The following is a 20,070-nucleotide window of genomic DNA, read 5'->3' as shown; positions in this document are numbered from 1 at the left end:
AAATACCTAAGCCCCACTGAACTTTCTTCATGTCAGCAGTCCCAGCTGAAGCTAACAGGATCACTCATGCTGGAAGTTAAGCCTGTGCCAAAATACATTGCTAGACCAGGACTTTTCATTTACAAAAACACTCAGCAAACATTTATCTTCCCAAGAAACTGGGCCATATTTGGCCATTAATTATAAAGCAGAACTCCTCATTAGCCACTTAGAAATTAATGACATGAGATGAACTCTCATGGTTATAATAAACTTAACCACAAAGAATTTAGGTGAACTGTTAGAGAAACAGTGAATCAATGTCTGAGTTCAGAGCAGAACCTGGGCATACTTTAAAGCATGTGACTGTATTGGAAGAGAAGGTCATTACTACAGTGAATAATTGCTTTCTACTGTATAATTAAAAAGAAAAGTTCATGCAATTCTCTCTTACCTTGCAGCCAGTCTCGAAAGTAGTGCAACCACATTTTGGGAAGCTGCTTATCCTCTTCCAACAAAATGTATGTCACATTACTGAAACTTTTGTGAAGTTCATAAAGTAAATGCTGGACATGGGGACTAGGATAGTCTGCTTTCTGTGTTACTATATAAATATTGTAAAATGAGAAATACTTGAACTGTGCTGCAATAAAATCATAATCCTGGGTTTCTCGTGGTACAATATCTGTGAGATTCAGTCCATCTCTAGCCTGGGTAGTTCCATAAAGGCTGAGCCCAAGTAAACCCAGAAAAAGAAAAATAACCACAATCTGCAACAGAAAATGGAAACAACTTTGGTTTTATGTTCTTAAAGAAATTAATAACTCGTAATAACACACAGAAACAGGTTCATAATTAATCCCCAATACTATACTTTTAAACTTTTATATCTTTATGCACACACACACACTACAAGGCCAAACTAATTTGTGTTTTAGTGAACAGGAAATTTATATGGTGATGAAGTTAAAAAGTAGATTTGAAGTTACATTTGAAAAGTATGTCATTATAGCACTACCAAGATAAAACTTTTAAAGTGTGAAATTAGGTATAAAATATTAATAATTGTAATTCCAAAATAATTCTATTTTTTGCTGATATTTAATACTATTGTCAGGATAATTTCTCTACTGGCCAAGGCAGAAGTCTATTTTTGAAAAACAGGTAAATAGTTTTCTGTTTACCTTAGCTTTTGGTTTTAGCAGGAATGGAGCATAATGCTTTTCTGAAAAAGATGAGAGTGTCCATTTAGCACAGGGTGGCTTGAGGCAATGCATACTTGAGTCTGAGAATTGGGAAAGCAAATCTCTTGTTGAGTTTGTGCTTTCTGGGCTCTGGCAGCTGATATTATCTTGTGTCACTGTCACTGGCTGCACAGATATTGCTGAGCAAGGCTCTGCTGTGGTGTAGAACACCTGTGCATGAGGATTGCATTCTGTGTGTAACTGCACTGTAGACTGCATTGTAATCTGAGTTTCATGTACAAAACTTTGACTGCTGTATGGGGGTGTACTGTAGCAAGTATTATCCCTGTTTTTCACATATGCTTGAGGCTCAATCTGAAGCACTCTAGTGGCACACGGACTGCAAGAGAAGAGAAAAACATTGTTTGTATTTTGATAGATATTTATTTTAATCAGGATAGATAGGATAATCTGCTTCCATCAAAGACCACTTCTACTACTGTAAAATGTTTATGTTAGTCAAGCACAATATTTTGATGAGGATTTCCTTCATCACTTGTAGGAAATATTTCTTAGACATGGTTTAAAGTATAGGCCTCTGAGCCTGTTTCTGCATGTTTCTTATGCCCAAGAAAGAAAGAATCAGCATTTGTCTGAAGACACTGGCATCCACTTACATCACTCTATTAATTACACGTACTAATCAGGTCAATAACCAGGTAGTTGCACAGTCTAAATGAGTGATATATGATTACATCTACATGACCATGCTGAGAATTAAACTAGTTAGAAAATCAAAATGTAAATGCATGACATGCTGAATTCTTCTGTTTAGAACTATTAAAGTAACTGTTAAATAATATTTGGACCTTCTGAAAAAGATATCAGACTTTTGGGAGGCAGATTGAAACCACTTGCCATACACTGACTGGTGGTGTAAACACATACGAGGATTAATTCCCATGAAGTACAGGCAAAAAAATGTCATAAATAAGCTTCCTTCTGTAAATAAAAACAAATTGCTGATAGAAAACAGTACCAGAGATTTTTCACCAAGTGGAAAAATCCTACAAAAAGGAAGAAAATGTTGCCTACCTAAACAAACAAGCTTTTATTAACTGAATTTCTTCATATGTACATGGGCCATTACATTTGGTCCAACTTCATATGTGGGAATAAAGGGAAGGCCTGACAGCCCTGTACTTCTGAGAATCTGGGCTCCAAAATTCAAGCACATTAGACCATCCAGTGAAACTACGGCTGAATCAGAAACAGAAAGCAGGAGTCCCAACTTGTGATCACCTCCCTGTTCTAATGACTCCCTCAAAAGCAAATTTAGGAAAGCACTCTCTGACATCAAAGTTAAAAAAGGTCAGACTGTGTCAGCTCTTACGTGGGTGCGGAAGGCTAAGAGGACACAAAGGGGTTTCTCTACATCCTGGTTGTGGCATGACATGCATGTGAGAGTACACAAATAGAAATGTAGTTTATCCTCTTCATTGCAGGCAAAACTAATGTAGAAAATATGTTTAAGCGGTGGTTCTGATGATGACAGTAGCTTCCTCCTAGCCCTACCCCTGATCTCAGAGCTGGATGTGTATTAGGTAAGAGTGTGCATACTATAGTTCTAAATTACTATTGGATCCATAGCAGAAAGATTATCAATCATTATCTTGCAATGGTACTGATCATTCTGAATTCCTCACAGTCCTACAAAAAACTGGGCTAAAGAGAAGTAATTTTATAAGTTTTACATTATTTTTATGCATTTAAGTTTCAAGGCATAAAAGGCAAAATAATTATCACAGAGTGATTAAATAAGGTTTCTGAGTACCCCAAGTTATTTACAGTCTTCCATAAGAGACCAGAATTAAGTCTTCCAAGTTTCACCAATACCAGCACTGGACACACTGCAGTATCCCATTAAATTCTAAAAATACAGATATTACTAAAGCACAGCTCTTTTACATGCTTCCAGAAAGTTGTCCTTCAATGGCTAAAATGGATGTACGTATGAATAAAGGAGAAAGTGTGTGTATAGCAAATGTAATTCATCAATAAAACCATGACAGTAGCATACTGACCCTGCTGCTATCCTGCTGCAATGAACTCCCACTCCTGACAAGGGACAGTAGCACTGAGTGGTGATCACAAAAAAGATATACCTCATATACTGTAATTCTATCACACATTCTCACCTTGTAAAACAGCAGAATATATCCAGTCTCCTGTCTTCCCGACGATAAAGGTCCATACTCAGGATAGCAGGAAAAATCAGCAAAACCATAGCAAAGTTGAATACTACCACAACTGCTGCCTAGAGATCAATCACAAGAGATGCAAGGTAATTACTAAGCTCAATTTATGGCATTGGCTTTATAAAGGATAAAGACTCTTCAGTTCTCACCCATCCATCTATTTATCATGTTTACTCATCAGACCCTTTCAAACTTCTCCCTGAGGTGATAGGAGAAATAGAAACTTTACTCACAGTATCCCGCAATGCCCAAATAAGGAACAATATAATCTTAGAGAAGTCCTCGAGAATTAGATAAGGGATGTACTCAAAAAAACAAGATGTAAACTAAGCTCTATATACACAAACAAGGTAAAATAAAGAACAAACGTAACAGTTTTTGGTGGTGAAACACAATGACACTGTGCTTGCTCCAGGACTGAGGTCAAGATGACGAAGACGACCTGGAAGGACCAAAGAAGGACTTCCAATAGGGGAGTGACTATGTAAAGCAAACTAATGAATATGTATTAAGTAAGCAAGAATATCTAATTAATATGTAAACAGTATGTGTAATAAAAAGCCTTGTCTATCTGACATTTGGCACATTCAATTAGAATGCTCAATTGTGTTCCTCTCATATATATTCTCACTCTTCTCTGGTTGCAGTTGCTCCTGCACAATAACTTTTCCCCTTTTTAAATATGTTATCACAGAGGTGTTACCACCATCACTGATTGGCTAGGCCTTGGCCAGGGACAGGTCTGTCCTGGAGCCAGCTGTCATTGGCTCTATTGGACATAGGGCAAGTTTCTAGCAACTTCTCTAAGAAGCCAGCCCTATAGCCTTCCCCACTAACAAAACCTTGCCACGCAAACTCAATACAAAATCATAGTAACCTACTGAATGATTGATGAGTGGTTTTTACTGATGTTTCTCTTTTGCTGTCTCCAGCCTGCTTAAAGTAGGATTTTGGTCCTGCTGATTGGCTGAAGACATAACTACTAAAATCATAGAATCATAAAGTTTGTAAAAGACCATATATTGGTAGATTGTTTTATATTAGGGTTTCTGCTTCTGCTTGCTTTATAGTATCATTAGATTGCTTTAAATACGTTTTTTGCAGCTAGACACTATCACCAACAACCTATGGACCTTATTAACCTGCCACAATTTGTATTAATAAAGAGTGTTATTCTGTAAACTGTTAGAGTCCTTTATAAGGTGCTGACGGTTTGCCAGCTGCAGAATAGCACGTTGGAAGGCCTTTGAGGGGTCTCCCTTATGCTTTTGGTTCCGCCTCCCGAAAAGGGCAATGCAATTACCCCTAATCCTGTGAATCTGTTTGGTGAAGAGTCCCCCCCCCTTATGGGATACCTGACAGACTGGTTCAGATATAAAGGGTTTCATTTTCCTTGGGACGCTGACAGACAAATAAATCACTGAGAGCCAAGAAAATCTCCCCTCTCTAAGGGTTGGGTGAATCTCCTCCCCTTTCATGTGACATACATGCTGAAGCCCTGCTTCCTAGGAAGTAAACATCTCTTGCTAATGGGAAGTAGAGAATAAACCTTGTTATTTTCCTCTTCACTTGTGCAGGCACAAATTTTCACTTTTGCTTTAGTAAACTGCCTTATCTCAACCTTCGAGTCATTTTCCCTCTTATTCTCTTTCCCCTGTCCGGCTGGGAAGAGGAGTGACAGAGCATCTTGGTGAACATCTGGCATCTAGTCAAGGTAAACCCACTCCACTTATATACACAGATTTCTCCAGTACCAGTAAATCCTCAATACGGCTCTCTGGTTGGCCTTTTTGCACATTTCCCCATCTCTTAGATACATATAAAGGGTTACTATGTGTGAGGAATGACACACATCCCTGTCTGCCAGCTCAGGGGGCTGGTTACCCTGAGGATAACTGATCTTTCTGTTGAAGACTAAGGCAAAGAATGTTGGAAGCTCCCCACAAGAAATACATTCATGGTGGAGAAAAATCTCTGAGGAAAAGGAGAATTGAGGAAAGACAGTTTTGGGATACAACTACACTACTGAACAACGGATGATTTTCTACCTCAGAAACAGCGTTTCATGTTACAAAAGTGTTAAGTTTATTCAATTTAGTAACAATGTTGTTAGAGAAATACCTTGCTTTGTATGTAATGTGTTAGTTTCAATTACTGTTAGACCCTGCCCTTATCTGCAATTGTAAACCCTAAGCTCACTACCCTGTTAGTAGAATTTATAGCTCTTCCCTGCTTTCCATTTATGGTACCCATGTTTAGATATTCCCTTGCATGTTAAACTCCCTAGAAATCCTCCCTAATTCCACACATTCCATGCTTTACTGATAAAAAGCTAGCTCACACTGCAATAAAGGGACTTTTTGGTCTTTTGGTCATTTTACCACTTTGCCTCTGTGCCTTCACTGCTAGTGGAGTATCTTGAACCCAAGATCTGAAAATTTCGGTGGTGTCACAGCTACCACGGCAGATAAAGAAGGCATTGAGTAACTCAGCCTTTTCCTCATTCTTGGTTACAATGTTCCCCTCTACATCCGATAAAGGATGGAGATTTTCCTTGGCCCTCTTTTTGTTACTAATGTATTTATAAAAAGACTTTTTTAACGGAATGCAAATTACAGACTCTTGGCTTGATGGACAGAAATCACTTTATTCCCCATGATCCAGGGTTTTTATATCATTCACTTCCCACTGGGAGTGGTTAGGCAAATCAAGGTAGAACACAGCTGCAAGCAACACATCAATCACTCTCATGGCCAGCCTGTCATGTGCACACACACATACAGACCTTGGAGTTTCAAGTTACCCTTTTCACACCCCCACATGGTAAAATTGCAAACTGGAAAGTTAAGCTCTCCCTGGGCAGTAAATCATGGCTTAGAGAAAACAACACAAGGTCATCTGAACATTCTTCAGGCCTTTCTCATGCTTGGCTGCTACATATCTTTCACAACAGGGGCCAGATTGAGTTCTAGTTCAGCTTCCCCCTTTCAAATTTTCTCTCTACATAGAATCATATCATAGAATCATAGAATATGCTGAGTTGGAAGGGACCCATCAGGATCATCAAGTCCAACTCCTGGCCCTACACAGGACACCCCAAGATTCACACCATGTGCCTGAGAGCATTGTCAAAAGGCTTCTTGAACTCAGACAGGCTTGATGCTGTGACCACTTCCCTGGGGAGCCTGTTCGAGTGCTCAACCACCCTCTGAGTGAAGAATATTTTCCTAAAATCTAACTTAAACCACCCCCGACTCAGCTTCATGCCATTTCCTCAAGTCCTGTCAATGGTTGTGAGAGTAAAGAGATCGATACTAGGTCCTCTGCTTCCCCTCATGATGATGTTGAAGACTGCAATGAGGTCTCCCCTCGGTCTCCTCTTCTCCAGGCTGGATAGACCAAGTGACCTAAGCTGCTCCTCATAAGGCTTCCCCTGCAGACCCTTCACCAATCTTATGGCCCTCCATTGGACGCTCTCTAATAATGTCTTTTTTATATTGTGGTGCCCAAAACTGCACACGGTACTTAAGGTGAGGCCATCCCAGTGCAGAGTAGAGCAGGCCAATCACCTCCCTTGACCAGCTGCTGATGCTGTGCTTTTAATGCACCCCAAGACACAGTTGGCCTTCCTGGCTGCCAGAGCACACTGCTGACATATTCAACTTGCCATCGACCAGGACCCCCAGGTCCCTTTCCACAGTGCTACTCTCCAGCCTCTCATTCCCCAAACAGGGTTGCTCCATCCTAGGTGCAGAATCTGGAACTTCCCCTTGTTAAACTTCATGTGGTTGGTGATTGCCCCGCCTTCTAATTTGTTGAGGTTTCTCTGTAGGGCCTCTCTGCCCTCAAGGGAGTCAACGGCTTCTCCCAATTTAGTGTCAGCAGCAAACTTACTTAGTATACCTTCGAGTCCTGTGTCCAAGTTGTTTATGAAGATGTTGAAGACACCTGGGTGGAGGATGGAGCCCTGTGGAACCTCACTAGTGACAGGTCACCAGCCTGATGTTGCCCCATTCACTACAAGTCTTTGTGCCTGACCCATGAGACAGTTGCTCACCCATTGCATAACATGATTATCCAACTGTATGCTGGACATTTTGTCCAGAAGGGTCCCTTGAGAGATGGTATCAAAGGCTTTGCTGAAGTCCAAAGAGATTACATCAACTGGCTTCCCTTGATCAACCAGGTGTTGAAGGAAATCAGGTTCAACAAGCAGGATTTCCCCTCATGAAACCATGCTGGCTGTGACTGATGGCTATGTTGTCCTTCAGGTGTTTTTCAATACTTCCCAGAAGAATCTTTTCCATCATTTTAACAGGCACTGAAGGGAGACTGACAGGACTGTAGTTTCCAGGGTCCTCCTTCTTTGCCTTCTTGAAAATCAGGACAACATTCACCAGCTTCCAGTCAGCTGGGACCTCTCCAGATTCCCAAGCCTGATCAAAAATCATTGAGACAGGTTCTGTGATGACATCAGGAAGCTCCTTGAGGATTCCTGGATGAATCCCATCAGACTCCATAGACTTTTAGGGATCTAGCTGGAGCAGCAGATCCCTCACAACATCAGGGTCAACTAGAAGTTGATCATTCTCACAGTCATGGGCCTCCAGCTCAGCCACTGGGACCCCCTTAGCCTGTCATCAGGGTTGAAGACAGAGGAAAAGAAAGCATTAAACATCCCTGCCTTGACTCTGTCCCTGTTTGTGAGGTGGTCATCTTCATCCTGTAACAGGTCTATGTTGTTCCTGCACTGCTATTTGCTATTAACATATTAAAAATATCATCTTTTTATTGTCCCTCACAGTACTGCCCAGCTTCAACTCCAATTGAGCTTTGGCCGCACGAATTTTCTCCCTCAACATCACTGTATTCCTCCCATGTCAGCTGACCTTGCTTCCACCAAGCATACACCTTTCTTTGCCTTATTTCCAAAAGAAGATCCCTGCTCAGCCAAGCTGGCCTTCTTGACACCTGCTTGACTTCCAACATTTGGGAATTGCCTGTTCCTGTGCCCTTAGGAAGTGGTGCTTAAAAAGTGACCAGCACTGATGGACCCCAGTACCTGAAAAAGTGTTTTCCCAGGGGACTTTACTTACTAATTCCCTGAGCAGCCTGAAGTCTGCTCTCATGTCCAGAGTTGAAGTCTTGCTGGCACTTTTCCTCCTGTCAACAGAGATTTTGAACTAGATTACTTCATGGTTGCTGTGGCCAAGGTGGCCGCCCATCTTCACTTCCCTCACAAGACCCTCTCTGTTAAAAAGCAACAAATCAAGGAGGGCATCTTTCCTAGTCAGTTCTCTTAGTACTTGTATTGTGAAGTTCTCATTCTGGTGTTTTAGGAATCTTCTGGACTTGTTTGTGCCAGCTGTGTGGTGTTCCCAGTTAACATCTGGCAAGTTGAAGTCCCCCAAAAGGACAAGGGTAGTTGATTTGTAGGTGCCTCTTAATTCCTCAAAGAATAATTCATTGGCATTATCATCCTGGCTAGGTGGTCAATTGTACACTCCTACCATGACATTTGCATTATTTCTTTGTCCCTTGATTCTTACCCAGAGGGTCTCAACTGTGCCATTGCCAACTGTAAGCTCCATATGTTCTAGCCCCTCCATCACATCCAACACCACCCCTCTGCCTCTTCTGCCCTGCCTATCCCTTCTGAAGAGTCTGTAATCAACCAACATGGCACTCCAGTCACAGGACTCATCCTACCAGATTTCACTTATGCCAATGATGTCAAACCTGTGGGACTGGGCCAAAGCTTCCACCTCCTCTTGTTTGTTCTTCATGCTGCATGCATTAGTGTAGAGATGTTTCAGGTGTGGTACTTTGTGGCCAACACCTCGTGAAACAGATTGAGGGATTCCATTAATACTCATTTCCTCAAGTTTTGGCACACTGTCCCATTGCTCATCACTGGCAAGCCTGGTTTTGTCCTTTTCCCCCTTCCAAGCTAGTTTAAAGCTCTGTCAACAAGCCCTGCCAGCTCCTGTGCTAGAACTCTTTTTCCCTTCTGAGAAAGGTGCATCCCATCAGGTGTCAGTAGATCAGGTGTTGAGGAGATTATCCCATGGTCAAAAAACCCCAAATTTTTTCACTTACACCAGCCTTGGAGCCATGTGTTGATCTGATGGATCTGCCTATTCCTATCAATATTATTACTTGGTACTTGAAGAATCGAAGAAATCACTACCTGTGCTCCAGATCCTTCAACTAATCATCCCAAGGCCCTGAAGTCTCTTTTGATGCCCTTGGACTTCTCCTTGTTATTTTGTCACTGTCAGCTTGAACAACCAATAATGGATAGTAATCAGAGGGCCTTACTAGACTGGAGAGTTTTCCAGTAATGTCATTTATCTGAGCCCCTGGGAGACAGTAAACTTCCCTGTGAGTTGGGTTGGGTCTTCATATTGGACTCTCTGTTCCCCTTAGAAGGGAGTTTCCTATTAAAATTACCCTTCTTTTCCTTTTAACAGAGAAGATTGTGATGTGGGGTACAGGTGGGGTTGCTTTAGGAGGCCCCTCTGTCCCAGAAGGACCTTCACCCACCTCATCAGTATTCTGGCCTTCTAGTTTCAGGGCCTCATACCTGTTGTAGAAAGTGCCAGTCCTACTTGTTAAACTTTCAGAAGGAGAAGGAACCTTCACCTCACAGTGACCAGCTTCCAGCCTTCATCTTCAACAGACCCTTGACTATGGCAGGGTTCTGTCCATCGCTTCTCCACAGCAATGGAGGTTCAAGAGTCTCAAGAGCCTTGAGACTGTAGCATCTCTGTAAATAACCAGTCAATCTCTTGCTCTATTCTTCGAATACTGCACAGCCTATTCACTTCCTCCTGTAGCTCCCTCACCTGGCAACACAGCTCTTCAACCTTCTGCAAAATAACTGTTTGTCTGCCCCAGCCTCACAGAGAGGCATCAGACACTCTTGGCAACCTGTGACCTGAAGAGCTATATCAACCATCATTAGGTCTGTCTGGCTGGAGGCCTCTGACACAGCTGGTTCAGTGACTCCTGCAGCTACAGAGGTTTGAGCTCTATGGTGTGTCAAGACCATAACTGAAGAAGTTTACACTAGTACACTAATAAGGCTGGGACTGAAAGGATCTTATTGTGCTCTTCTCCACCAGATACTGAGTCTGTTTGCTACCTCTATTGGCTGATCCCCGATGGTCAGAGTGGAGCCCTTCCTGCTTACCCTGCCTGTGCAAATGGCCGTGCCGTGCTCCAGGTCACTCGTGCTCCTTTAGAGATGTTTAAATTGCCCTCACTGTTTCCAGCAACACACCCTCTGTGCCTGATTGGGCTTTCAGGGCCTGACGAGGCTCGGGGCTGCTGCTTGGGTATCCCTGAGCTTGGGAATGCCCCTCTACAGCTTGATCTAATCCTGTCCACCGGATTTACCACTGCTGCCGCTTTGCCAACTGACTGTTGGTTTTGGTCTTGCCTCATTTAAGTTGTCCTTGCATTTCCCAGTAATGCCCTCTCTGCGCCTGACCTAATGACATCCTTGTACCCTTCCTGAGTTACCTGCCCCTTCTTCCAAAGGCATAAACTCTCTTCTTTTCCCCTGAGTTCCAACAAAAGCTCCCTGTTCAACCAGGCTGGTCTTCCCCACTGTCTCGTCTTTCGGCACATGGGGAAGACCTGCTCCAGCACCTTTAAGATTTCCTTCTTTAAGTATGTCCACTTTTCCTGGACCCCTTTCTTTTTAAGGGCTGTTTCCCAAGGGACTCTCCAAAACAGTGTCCTGAACAGGCAAAAGTCTGCCCTCCAGAAATCCCATGTAGCAGTTTTGCTTACCCTCTTCCTTACTTCACCAAGAATCAAAACTTCTATCATTTCATGGTCATTGTGCCCAAGACAGCCTCTGACCACCACATCTCCCACCAGCCCTTCTCTGTTTGTAAATAGCAGGCCCAGTGGGGCACCTCCCTGGTAGGCTCACTTACCGGCTGTGTCAGGAAATACATGCTTCAGCACAGAAAAATCACATTTTCTCTCAAAACAGAACAGAAAATTCTTGAAATTTTCTCCAACATTTTGCTAAAATTACGTTGGGAACAAGTCAGTACAAACTGCTACAGTAGTTATTAATGTGGCAAATGCACCTTGGTTATGGTTTGTAATAGCAGCAAATTCGACAAACCTCAATGAAAGGATTAAATTCCTACTTAGGAATGTGATGGTGTAAGCTAGAGTATAGTGTACTGATCTAGACTGCCTTAAGAATTCAAATCTTGCTGGCGACTTGTTTCTGCTTAGACCAAGAGGTTTTTGCACTCAACTTAGTTCATAGAATCATAGAATCATAGAATAGATTGGGTTGGAAAAGACCTCCAAGATCATCAAGTCCAACCCCTGATCCAACTCCAATTACTATATCATGGCACTAAGGACCACATCCAATCTCTTTTTGAAAACCTCCAGGGATGGTGAATCCACCACCTCTCTGGGTAGGCCGTTCCAATGCCCTGGGATGGGGCAGGATATTCTTTCACCCACAAACAGGATATGAGTCTCAAGGTATGAGAAATGGAAGGAGCAGAATCAAGAGGAGAAAGCAGTTGGCTACCACCAAGAACTATGGTAAACTATAGTAAACAGTGATCCCATATTGGTTGAGTGAACTGCAGAAGCACTGAACATGGTCTTTACCATTCATTTCCACAATGACACCATCTACAAGAGCTAAAAAAGCAACATAAGAACTTACTTGGAGTGAAAATGCTCGTAAAGCAGGAATAGGGATTAAGGCAGCCATAAAAAAAGCAGTAACATTGCTGATAGATGTAAGGGCTACACTTGCTCCTGTTCGCTTCAAACATTCACCTGTTCTGTCCTGCAAAACAAAGTAAAACAAATAAGGTGATGTTCTTCAAATGAAGAGATCATCCTACAGATATACCATGGTAACAGTGAAAAGTATTACAAGGAATTTCTGAATAAAAGTATGCATTTGAGAGTTTGTAAGAGTAAACAACATACTAAGTACACTGTCCAGGAGAAAAGCAGATGACATATGAAGTGCTTACATTTTTTGAGGGTAGCAAACATTATCAAAGATGACACTGGCTTCAAAAGTCAAAGATAAATGGATAATGCTATTATATCAAATACATCAGTTAAGTAGGATGTGTTCTGTATCAGTGCAGTAACTTGGTGTTCTTAACATTTTTCAGACAAAATAAGCATACATTAACAGTGTAGATTCATAATGTCTTGAAGAAGCATGTGAGAAAAAAACCCCAACAAACAGATATCCCAGGAACCACACAAAAAACAGAGGATCAAACACAGGACCCTTTCCCAATGCAGTAGGTTATTTTGAAGCATATGAAGGTTATAGCACAATGAGTTTGTATTGCCTGCATGCCAAACCAACTGGAAAGAGCACATGGAAGACACTGCTTGTACAAAACTAAACTGACAAATATATATTGCTTTTAAATTATTTGTACTTTGGATATGAAACTCTGGACTGAGAATAAAAAGGTCAATAAAAGGAAAAGATTATAAAAGTGAGGAGGATCTTAGATTTCAAAATGTGAATATATGAATGTCATGGTTAATTATAAATAAAAGGAAAGAAAACCAGGTCCAAGAACAAAGATCTCTAGAACAAAAGCTTTTTTAAAAAATCATTACTAACTAATTCTAGGTATATTTTCCTCTACAAGGTTTTTCTTTTACTTTATTCTTTTATTTTCCCCAAACACCCCATTTTGTCATTACCTCAAATGGAATTCTCTTATTCTGCCCTGTTTCACTAAATGCATGTACCAGAAGGAATATATCATCTACACCAACTCCAAGAGCAAGAAAAGGCAAAACCTTGGGGAAGAAACAAAACAAGCAAAAAAAAAACAATAGCATTTTTATATTATTCTTATGATTTTCCATGCAGATAGTCGTTAGATGGCTAATCAAAATAAACTTTACACTACACTCTGAAGAGAAATCCAAGGTTAAAATGAAAATCAATGTGATGCGATACAGCTATTAACTTTCATTCTGAAAGACTGATGAGGAACTTGCAGTATACCATTTAGAGGTATAAAACCTCACTAAAAGTAATTCAAGCTTTTGGTAGTCAAAGAATAACAGACAATATTTCAAGTTATTTTCAAAATATTTTCAGGAGTTGAACATCCCTATATATTTGGATGTAAGGGCAAAACTTGCAGTTTCTTGTGTACAACTGGATGCTTGCGCTCATACTGAGACACAGAAGAACAAATATCCTAGAATCTACATAATTAAACAAACTGCAGGATATCTGCCTTTTTCTTAAAATTATTTGGCAGCACGTTCTCCTAATTTCTCACAGCACAAGCTCCTGGATAGGAGAAAGATGCAAGTAAAAATCAAAAAATCAAAATATTTTCTCAGCTTATGTTTTTCCTCAAAGATTGATTCAGATGTGTTTATTTGCTAACAAAGTTCTTATAATATAGCAGCAGACTTTTGGCTCCTCAGTACCTGAGTTGTGGCAGCATTAAAGGAAATTCCAATCAATGAGCACAGACCCAGTCCTGCAGCCACTGAGAGCGCAACCAAGAAGATTCCTGCCAGCCCCACAGCACCTTGAGATTTTGCACAGTCCCACCGCAGCATTGTTAAACAGGCATAGGCAAGCTGAAAGCAAAGCATGGATTGGATTAGAATGGATCCTTCTCTATTCCCTATCCCCCCTCAACAATATACATAGCTTACAAGTGGTTTTAAACAGAACAGACATATCAGAGATGTTACATAGAGGAATAGGTGACAACGCTGAGGCAAATGTTTACAAACTGCAATTTTTAAGTATTCTGAAAATGTTCTCGACTGTTGACTGGTAACAAGAAGGCAGCCATTTGAACCCTGCTATACTACTGGAGTTAATTAAACAAATAGAATTTAATTTCTTACCATTAGTAAGTAGCCACTAGCTACTCTGATAACGCTGACATCAGAAAATGACTTTAGAATGTCATCCAGGGTAGTTGTAGTAAAGGAAAGCACCTTCTGAGTAGAGTTTTCTGCAACACTTTGATGAACAACCTATAGAAAAAAAAAATTAGTGTGCCTAAGAAAGAAGCCCATTATCATCTTCTATAGCAAATATCTGAAATCAACTACTTTTGCCTTAATGTTCCAATTCAAGCATACACCCTATAACAGAGATTTCACTGAGGCTATACGAAATAAATATTTTTTGTAATCATTTCTTGCAAGCTACTGATTATCAAACAAGAATTTACATCTTCAGGAAAGGCCACTGCATTCATAGCTCATTCGAAACATTTAACTCCTGAAATGTAAAGTAGGTTTCTTCTTTCCATAACTCTGCCACTGATTTGCTGTTGTATGAGTTTTGCCTTTAATCCAAGGTCCAGCAAACAGTAAAATCTTCATGGCTTCTCATATGTGTTTAAGCAAGTAGCTTCTTAATTAAAAAAAAAAAAAAATCAACCTTTTCACAGAATCACAGAATCAACTAGGTTGGAAAAGACCTCTGAGATCGAGTCCAACCCTTGACCTAACTTATCAACTAGACCATGGCTGAAAGTGCCGCATCCAGTTTCTTCTTAAATACTTCCAGGGATGGTGACTCCCCCATCTCCCTGGGTAGCCCATTCCAATGACTAATCACTCTCTCTGTAAAGAACTTCTTTCTTGACGCAGCTTAAGACTGTACCCTCTTGTCCTACCGCTAGTTGCCTGGGAGAAGAGACCAACACCCACCTGGCTAGAACCTCCTCTCAGGTAGTTGCAGAGAGTGATGAGATCTCCCCTGAGCCTCCTCTTCTCCAGGCTAAACAATCCCAGCTCCCTTAGACACTCCTTATAGGACTTGTGCTCCAGTCCCTTCACCAGCCTTGTTGCCCTTCTTTGGACATGCTCCAGCACCTCAACATCCTTCCTAAAATGAGAGACCCAGAACTGGACACAGTACTCGAGGTGCAGCCTAACCAGGGCCAAGTACAGAGGAAGAATCACTGCCCTGGTCCTGCTGATCACACTATTGCTGATCCAGGCCAGGATGCCATTGGCCCTCTTGGCCACCTGGGCACACTGCTGGCTCATGTTCAGCCTGCTGTCAATCAGCACCCCCAGGTCCCTTTCTGCCTGGCTGCTCTCCAGCCACCCTGTCCCCAACCTGTAGTGCTCCATGGGGTTGTTATGGCCAAAGTGCAGGACCCAACACTTGGTCTTGTTGAACCTCATACCGTTGGATTTGGCTCATCTATCCAGCCTGTCCAGGACTCTCTGCAGAGCCCTCCTGCCTTCCAGCAGATCAATACTCCCCCCCAACTTGGTGTCATCTGAAAATTTGCTAATGGTAGACTGGATTCCCTCATCTAGATCATCAATAAAGATAATAAACGGGACTGGGCCCAACACTGATCCCTGGGGGACACCATTAGTGACCGACTACCAACTGGATGCAACACCATTCCCCATCACTCTCTGGGCCTGGCCATAAGCCAGTTCCTAACCCAGCACAGAGTGCCTCTGTCCAAACCGTGGGCTGCAGCTTTTCCAGGAGTATGCTATGGGAGACAGTGTCAAAGGATTTGTTGAAGTCCAGATAAACCACATCCACAGCCTTCCCCTCATCCACCAGGTGGGTCACCTGGTCATGAAAGGAAATCAGTTTGGTCAGGCAGGACCTGACCCTCCTAAATCCATGTTGTCTGGGTCTGATCCCCCAGCTGTCCTGTATGTCATGTGATTGCACTTGAGATGATCTGCTCCATAAAGTTGCCAGGTATCAAGGTAATTTTAAAATTGTTTGTTACAGCATAAGGATAACTTTAAAACCAGGATACAACACTTAATTCTAGTTTAGGCATCTTCCTTGAGAAAATACTATAAAAAGCCACAACTAAAGGTCAGTGGATCTTAGTAAAGCTATATAGCAAGACATCTAGGCTATTGTCAGTTTTACCTCAACATACATCCGCTGCCAGGCTTCCAGAATTGCTGCTGCCTTATCCTCACTCCAGTTGATATGTGAAACATATTCATACCCCTTGAAGTGCTCATACATTTGCTTAGGAGTCATTAACTGAAACATGGTTTGCAAAGCCTGGGCACTGTAACAGGGAGAGAAGAGAGAGGAAAAAGAGGCATTAAAATAAGTATTTTTGGGAACTGTTTTTTTCACTGCATAAAGGCTCAAATGAGGGTCTAACAGGAGCTTGCACAAATTCTGGATTTTATAAGTCACATGTTAATATTAAAATTGAACAGAGTATAATTATTCTACCATGTATCTGGTGAAGCTGTAGTGGTCTATACAGTACTGATGCTAAGTCTATATTTCACTGAAGTTAGTATTTTGCCATTATTTTCAATAGGATCACTTCCAGGAGCAAAGAATGGAACCCTACAAATCAATTATAAAGATCATGACTTACAGATTGCTATGAGAAGGACACAGAAACAGTTATTCCTATGAGATCTTACAAATGCTGTTGGCAATTTGTCATTTGCAGACCTTGGTCTTCTTCATACCATGGAGAGAAATGCCAGACTAAACTCCTGACAACTGACAAGCAGTAAAGAATACACAAAAGGCAATAATTATCCATTGTAAATTTACACAGTATGTAACTGTACCCAACAATTTTAGAAGCTTCAAGAGCTATTTCATTTTTCACCAGGAATAAGGTCTTTGGCTATTTGTTGGAAGCCACTTCTGTGCACTTTTCCACTTTCAGTATTTAGTGTCAATGTAAAAAACATCAAAATCCATATAAAAAGTTCTAGTAAAAATTATCTGTATTAAATATGTAAGAATTATACTTCAAGGGGTTTTCCCCCCAAAGTCCATGACTTCTTCAAGAAGTCTAAAAGAAAGGGTTTTATTTTGTCTGTCAGAAAACGTATTCAAGATATGGTGAGTAAAGAATATACTTTTCTCTGTATTGACCTTAAACAAAGAGTTCAATGGAGATTTTTGATTTTTGATAAAAGAAAAACAAGTGGGCACATTATCCAAGTTATATTTCCCTTTTTTTTCCTTTGATCATATTTCATAAACACAAAGTTGTTCATTACTTTAAATACTGTTCAATACTTTATACATACACTCTAAAGAACAAAGTTGACAGGAAAAAAATTCTTTCTGAGAAATGTACACTATCATTTTTAGGTTTGAAGTAGGCAGCAATGACACCTCCTTAAATTTAAACAACTGTTTAATCATCACTCTTTTAAATTTTGTCCTCCTAGACCAGGGTTAATAATACTGACACCTTAGAGCTTTTTTGATTCTTTTTAGCATTTTGTAGATTTTAGAAGTAGTTATGTAGTAAATGTAGATTTTAATGTAGCTATATAATACCTTACCCTTTAACATAGTAATTTACAAATACCCAACCCTATTACCCCATTTTATATCAAACTTTCTAAATTCCTTTAGTATATTTAGTCTTCTTTTAAAGGTAGAACTGTAGAAAAACACCTCTGTTTAAGAACATCACACCCTAGACCTCAACAACAAGATACCATGACAGGCAAAAGCAACCTTCAAGCCCAGAATTTTGGAGGAGTTCCAAGGACTGTATGTGCTGTGAAGAAGATGAAGATGAGGAAGAAGGGGTTCCAAAGACTCCAGACCCAATTGCCAAAGGGATGTGTCGGGGGGCAGAACTGGGCAGAACCGGGGTGGACAGATCTGGAATTGGATGGACCTTATTATAAAATCATAGAGCCACTGCCTGGGTGCATGCATTGTGTGTATTCCCCTGACCCTGTGGGTCTGATTAAAGGACCCACTCTTTTTATCTTATACACTACATTGACCTGGAGTTTTTTTCTCTGCTATCTCTTTAGGTTACAATACACATCATTCACAGATTGTGAAAGACAGTTGATTTTGCATGATATGGCCCCCTGTGAAAAAAAACCCCAAATTCTAACAAAGAAAAAATTAAAAATTCTTATGTAAACATTTGTTTGCTTACCTGACAAGCTTACCAGAACTATTCTTGACTGTACCACCTATAATCAATTCCTCCTGCCAATGCATGTATTTTCTTGACAGTCCATAGCATCCACCACTCAAAACAAGAGCCACATCAAGAGGCTAGAATAAAGTTTTAAAGAAGCAATTCATCAGTTGCACAACTTCAGACAAATCCTAAATTAACACTGAGTTTACTGAAATAACAGATATTGAAGATCATCTAGAAAGTCTACAAAGAGAAATGTGTTCAATAAATGGGAGTAGACAAACTAGCCTGATACTTGTTCACCAGATAGCAACTTCTCCAAAATGACTGAGAAAGGGATATATCAAGTTGGGTTAACAAAACTGGCCCTACTTGAAGGAAGGCCTTGCTGCATAGTGTCAGTGTACAGCAGCAGCCATATTCCAGGAGTAACTGTGTCTGCCTGAGGCATATTGCTTGCTTAAATTATATGTCAACACATTGCCACACCTAGTCAGTAGTTGAGAACTGTAATTTCACTCTAAATATGTGATTAATATTGCATCACAGGATGAGGGAAAGTTAGTTACCCTGGGCTAATTATATAATAGGAACTAAATAATGAAATCCCTGAAGAACATAAAATATATATTACTTGGAAGGGAATGATGCCCTTTTCTCTCACCACACATACAGAACCTCCCTTGAAAGGATTTACATACAGGTAAGCAAACTTACTTTGGTGGAATTTTTGTTGGGAGCTGTGATTGGACAATCGGGATCAGCAGGATTCAGACAAGGTCGATCCATATAACCATGACCAACCTCTGCTTTTTTCAGCATTTCTTCCCAGCTCTCCACTTGGTAATTTATTTTTTTTAACTTTTTTAAGAATTCTAAGGGGTCAAAGTTGATCCACTGAAAAGGAGGTTTCCCTCTGTTAAAGAAATCAGGGGAGAATGACAAAAAAAAGACAAAATAAGTACTGAAACATAGTTTTTAAATTTGTATTTTTGCACATGTTGAAGTTCTTTTCTGTTACAAGCTATAACCTTTTCTGGTAAGGTCGTTTCATAAAATGAAATGCATGTTTTAATTATATTTATTTATGCATACTTTTCTTGTAGGCCCTGTGGTGATTTTAACAAAAATATCAGTCCTTACATACCAATTTACTGTACAAAAGGGAATATTCACGTTAAAAATAATTTCATTTACAAACCAAGTAAAACAATCAAGCACCTAAATAACAAAAACACAGCCAACTGCTGCTTCAAAGAATTTGGAAAGAGGGGAGAGGGAAAGAAGGGAGGAAGTTGAAGAAAGAAATCCTTTCACATAGTATCAGATTACTTTTTGCTGGTCTAATAATCATCTTGCAAATGTAATCAATCAATAAAGCTGGTCTTTCTTTATCTATACAATTCTGTGTTTCTGCAAATGCCCTGGTTACTTGACTATCAACCATCAAGCTTTCCTGCTACCATGGTTGTCATCACTGTCACATCTCCCACCCCCTACTTTTGAATTTGCGATGTTAACAGACTGTGATAAACTATATATTTTTTTTTTAGATTGTTTTTGTAAGGCTTACTAACACTTCATGCTATGGATGTGTGATTTATATATGTATTTCTCTCATGGCTGTTAAGACTACATATATACGTTTTAAAGAGTTTTTTAGAAATATGCATCCCCCACGTAACTGTGGAATGCTGTTAACAA

General features: G+C 40.5%; 1 protein-coding gene across 1 annotated transcript; it reads right to left on the bottom strand.

The window, feature by feature from the left end:
- Positions 1-389: 389 nt before the first annotated feature.
- On the bottom strand, positions 390-19,282 carry LOC114071695 (protein patched homolog 1-like; the record flags this gene model as incomplete). The annotated part of the gene is made up of 10 exons (XM_027909543.1): positions 390-749; positions 1,164-1,563; positions 3,362-3,480; positions 12,135-12,260; positions 13,154-13,252; positions 13,901-14,056; positions 14,333-14,464; positions 16,356-16,503; positions 18,379-18,500; positions 19,084-19,282. Coding segments are annotated over 10 exons (1,861 nt in total), but the record flags the coding sequence as incomplete, so codon positions are not given.
- Positions 19,283-20,070: the final 788 nt, after the last annotated feature.

This window comes from Empidonax traillii, unplaced genomic scaffold (genome assembly GCF_003031625.1).
Source record: "Empidonax traillii isolate 1590-97213 ecotype Southwest subspecies unplaced genomic scaffold, ASM303162v1 scaffold2203:size32764, whole genome shotgun sequence".
Classification (NCBI taxonomy): domain Eukaryota; kingdom Metazoa; phylum Chordata; class Aves; order Passeriformes; family Tyrannidae; genus Empidonax; species Empidonax traillii.
The sequence above is the reverse complement of the archived record's forward strand: the minus strand, read 5'-3'. Positions and strand labels throughout refer to the sequence as shown.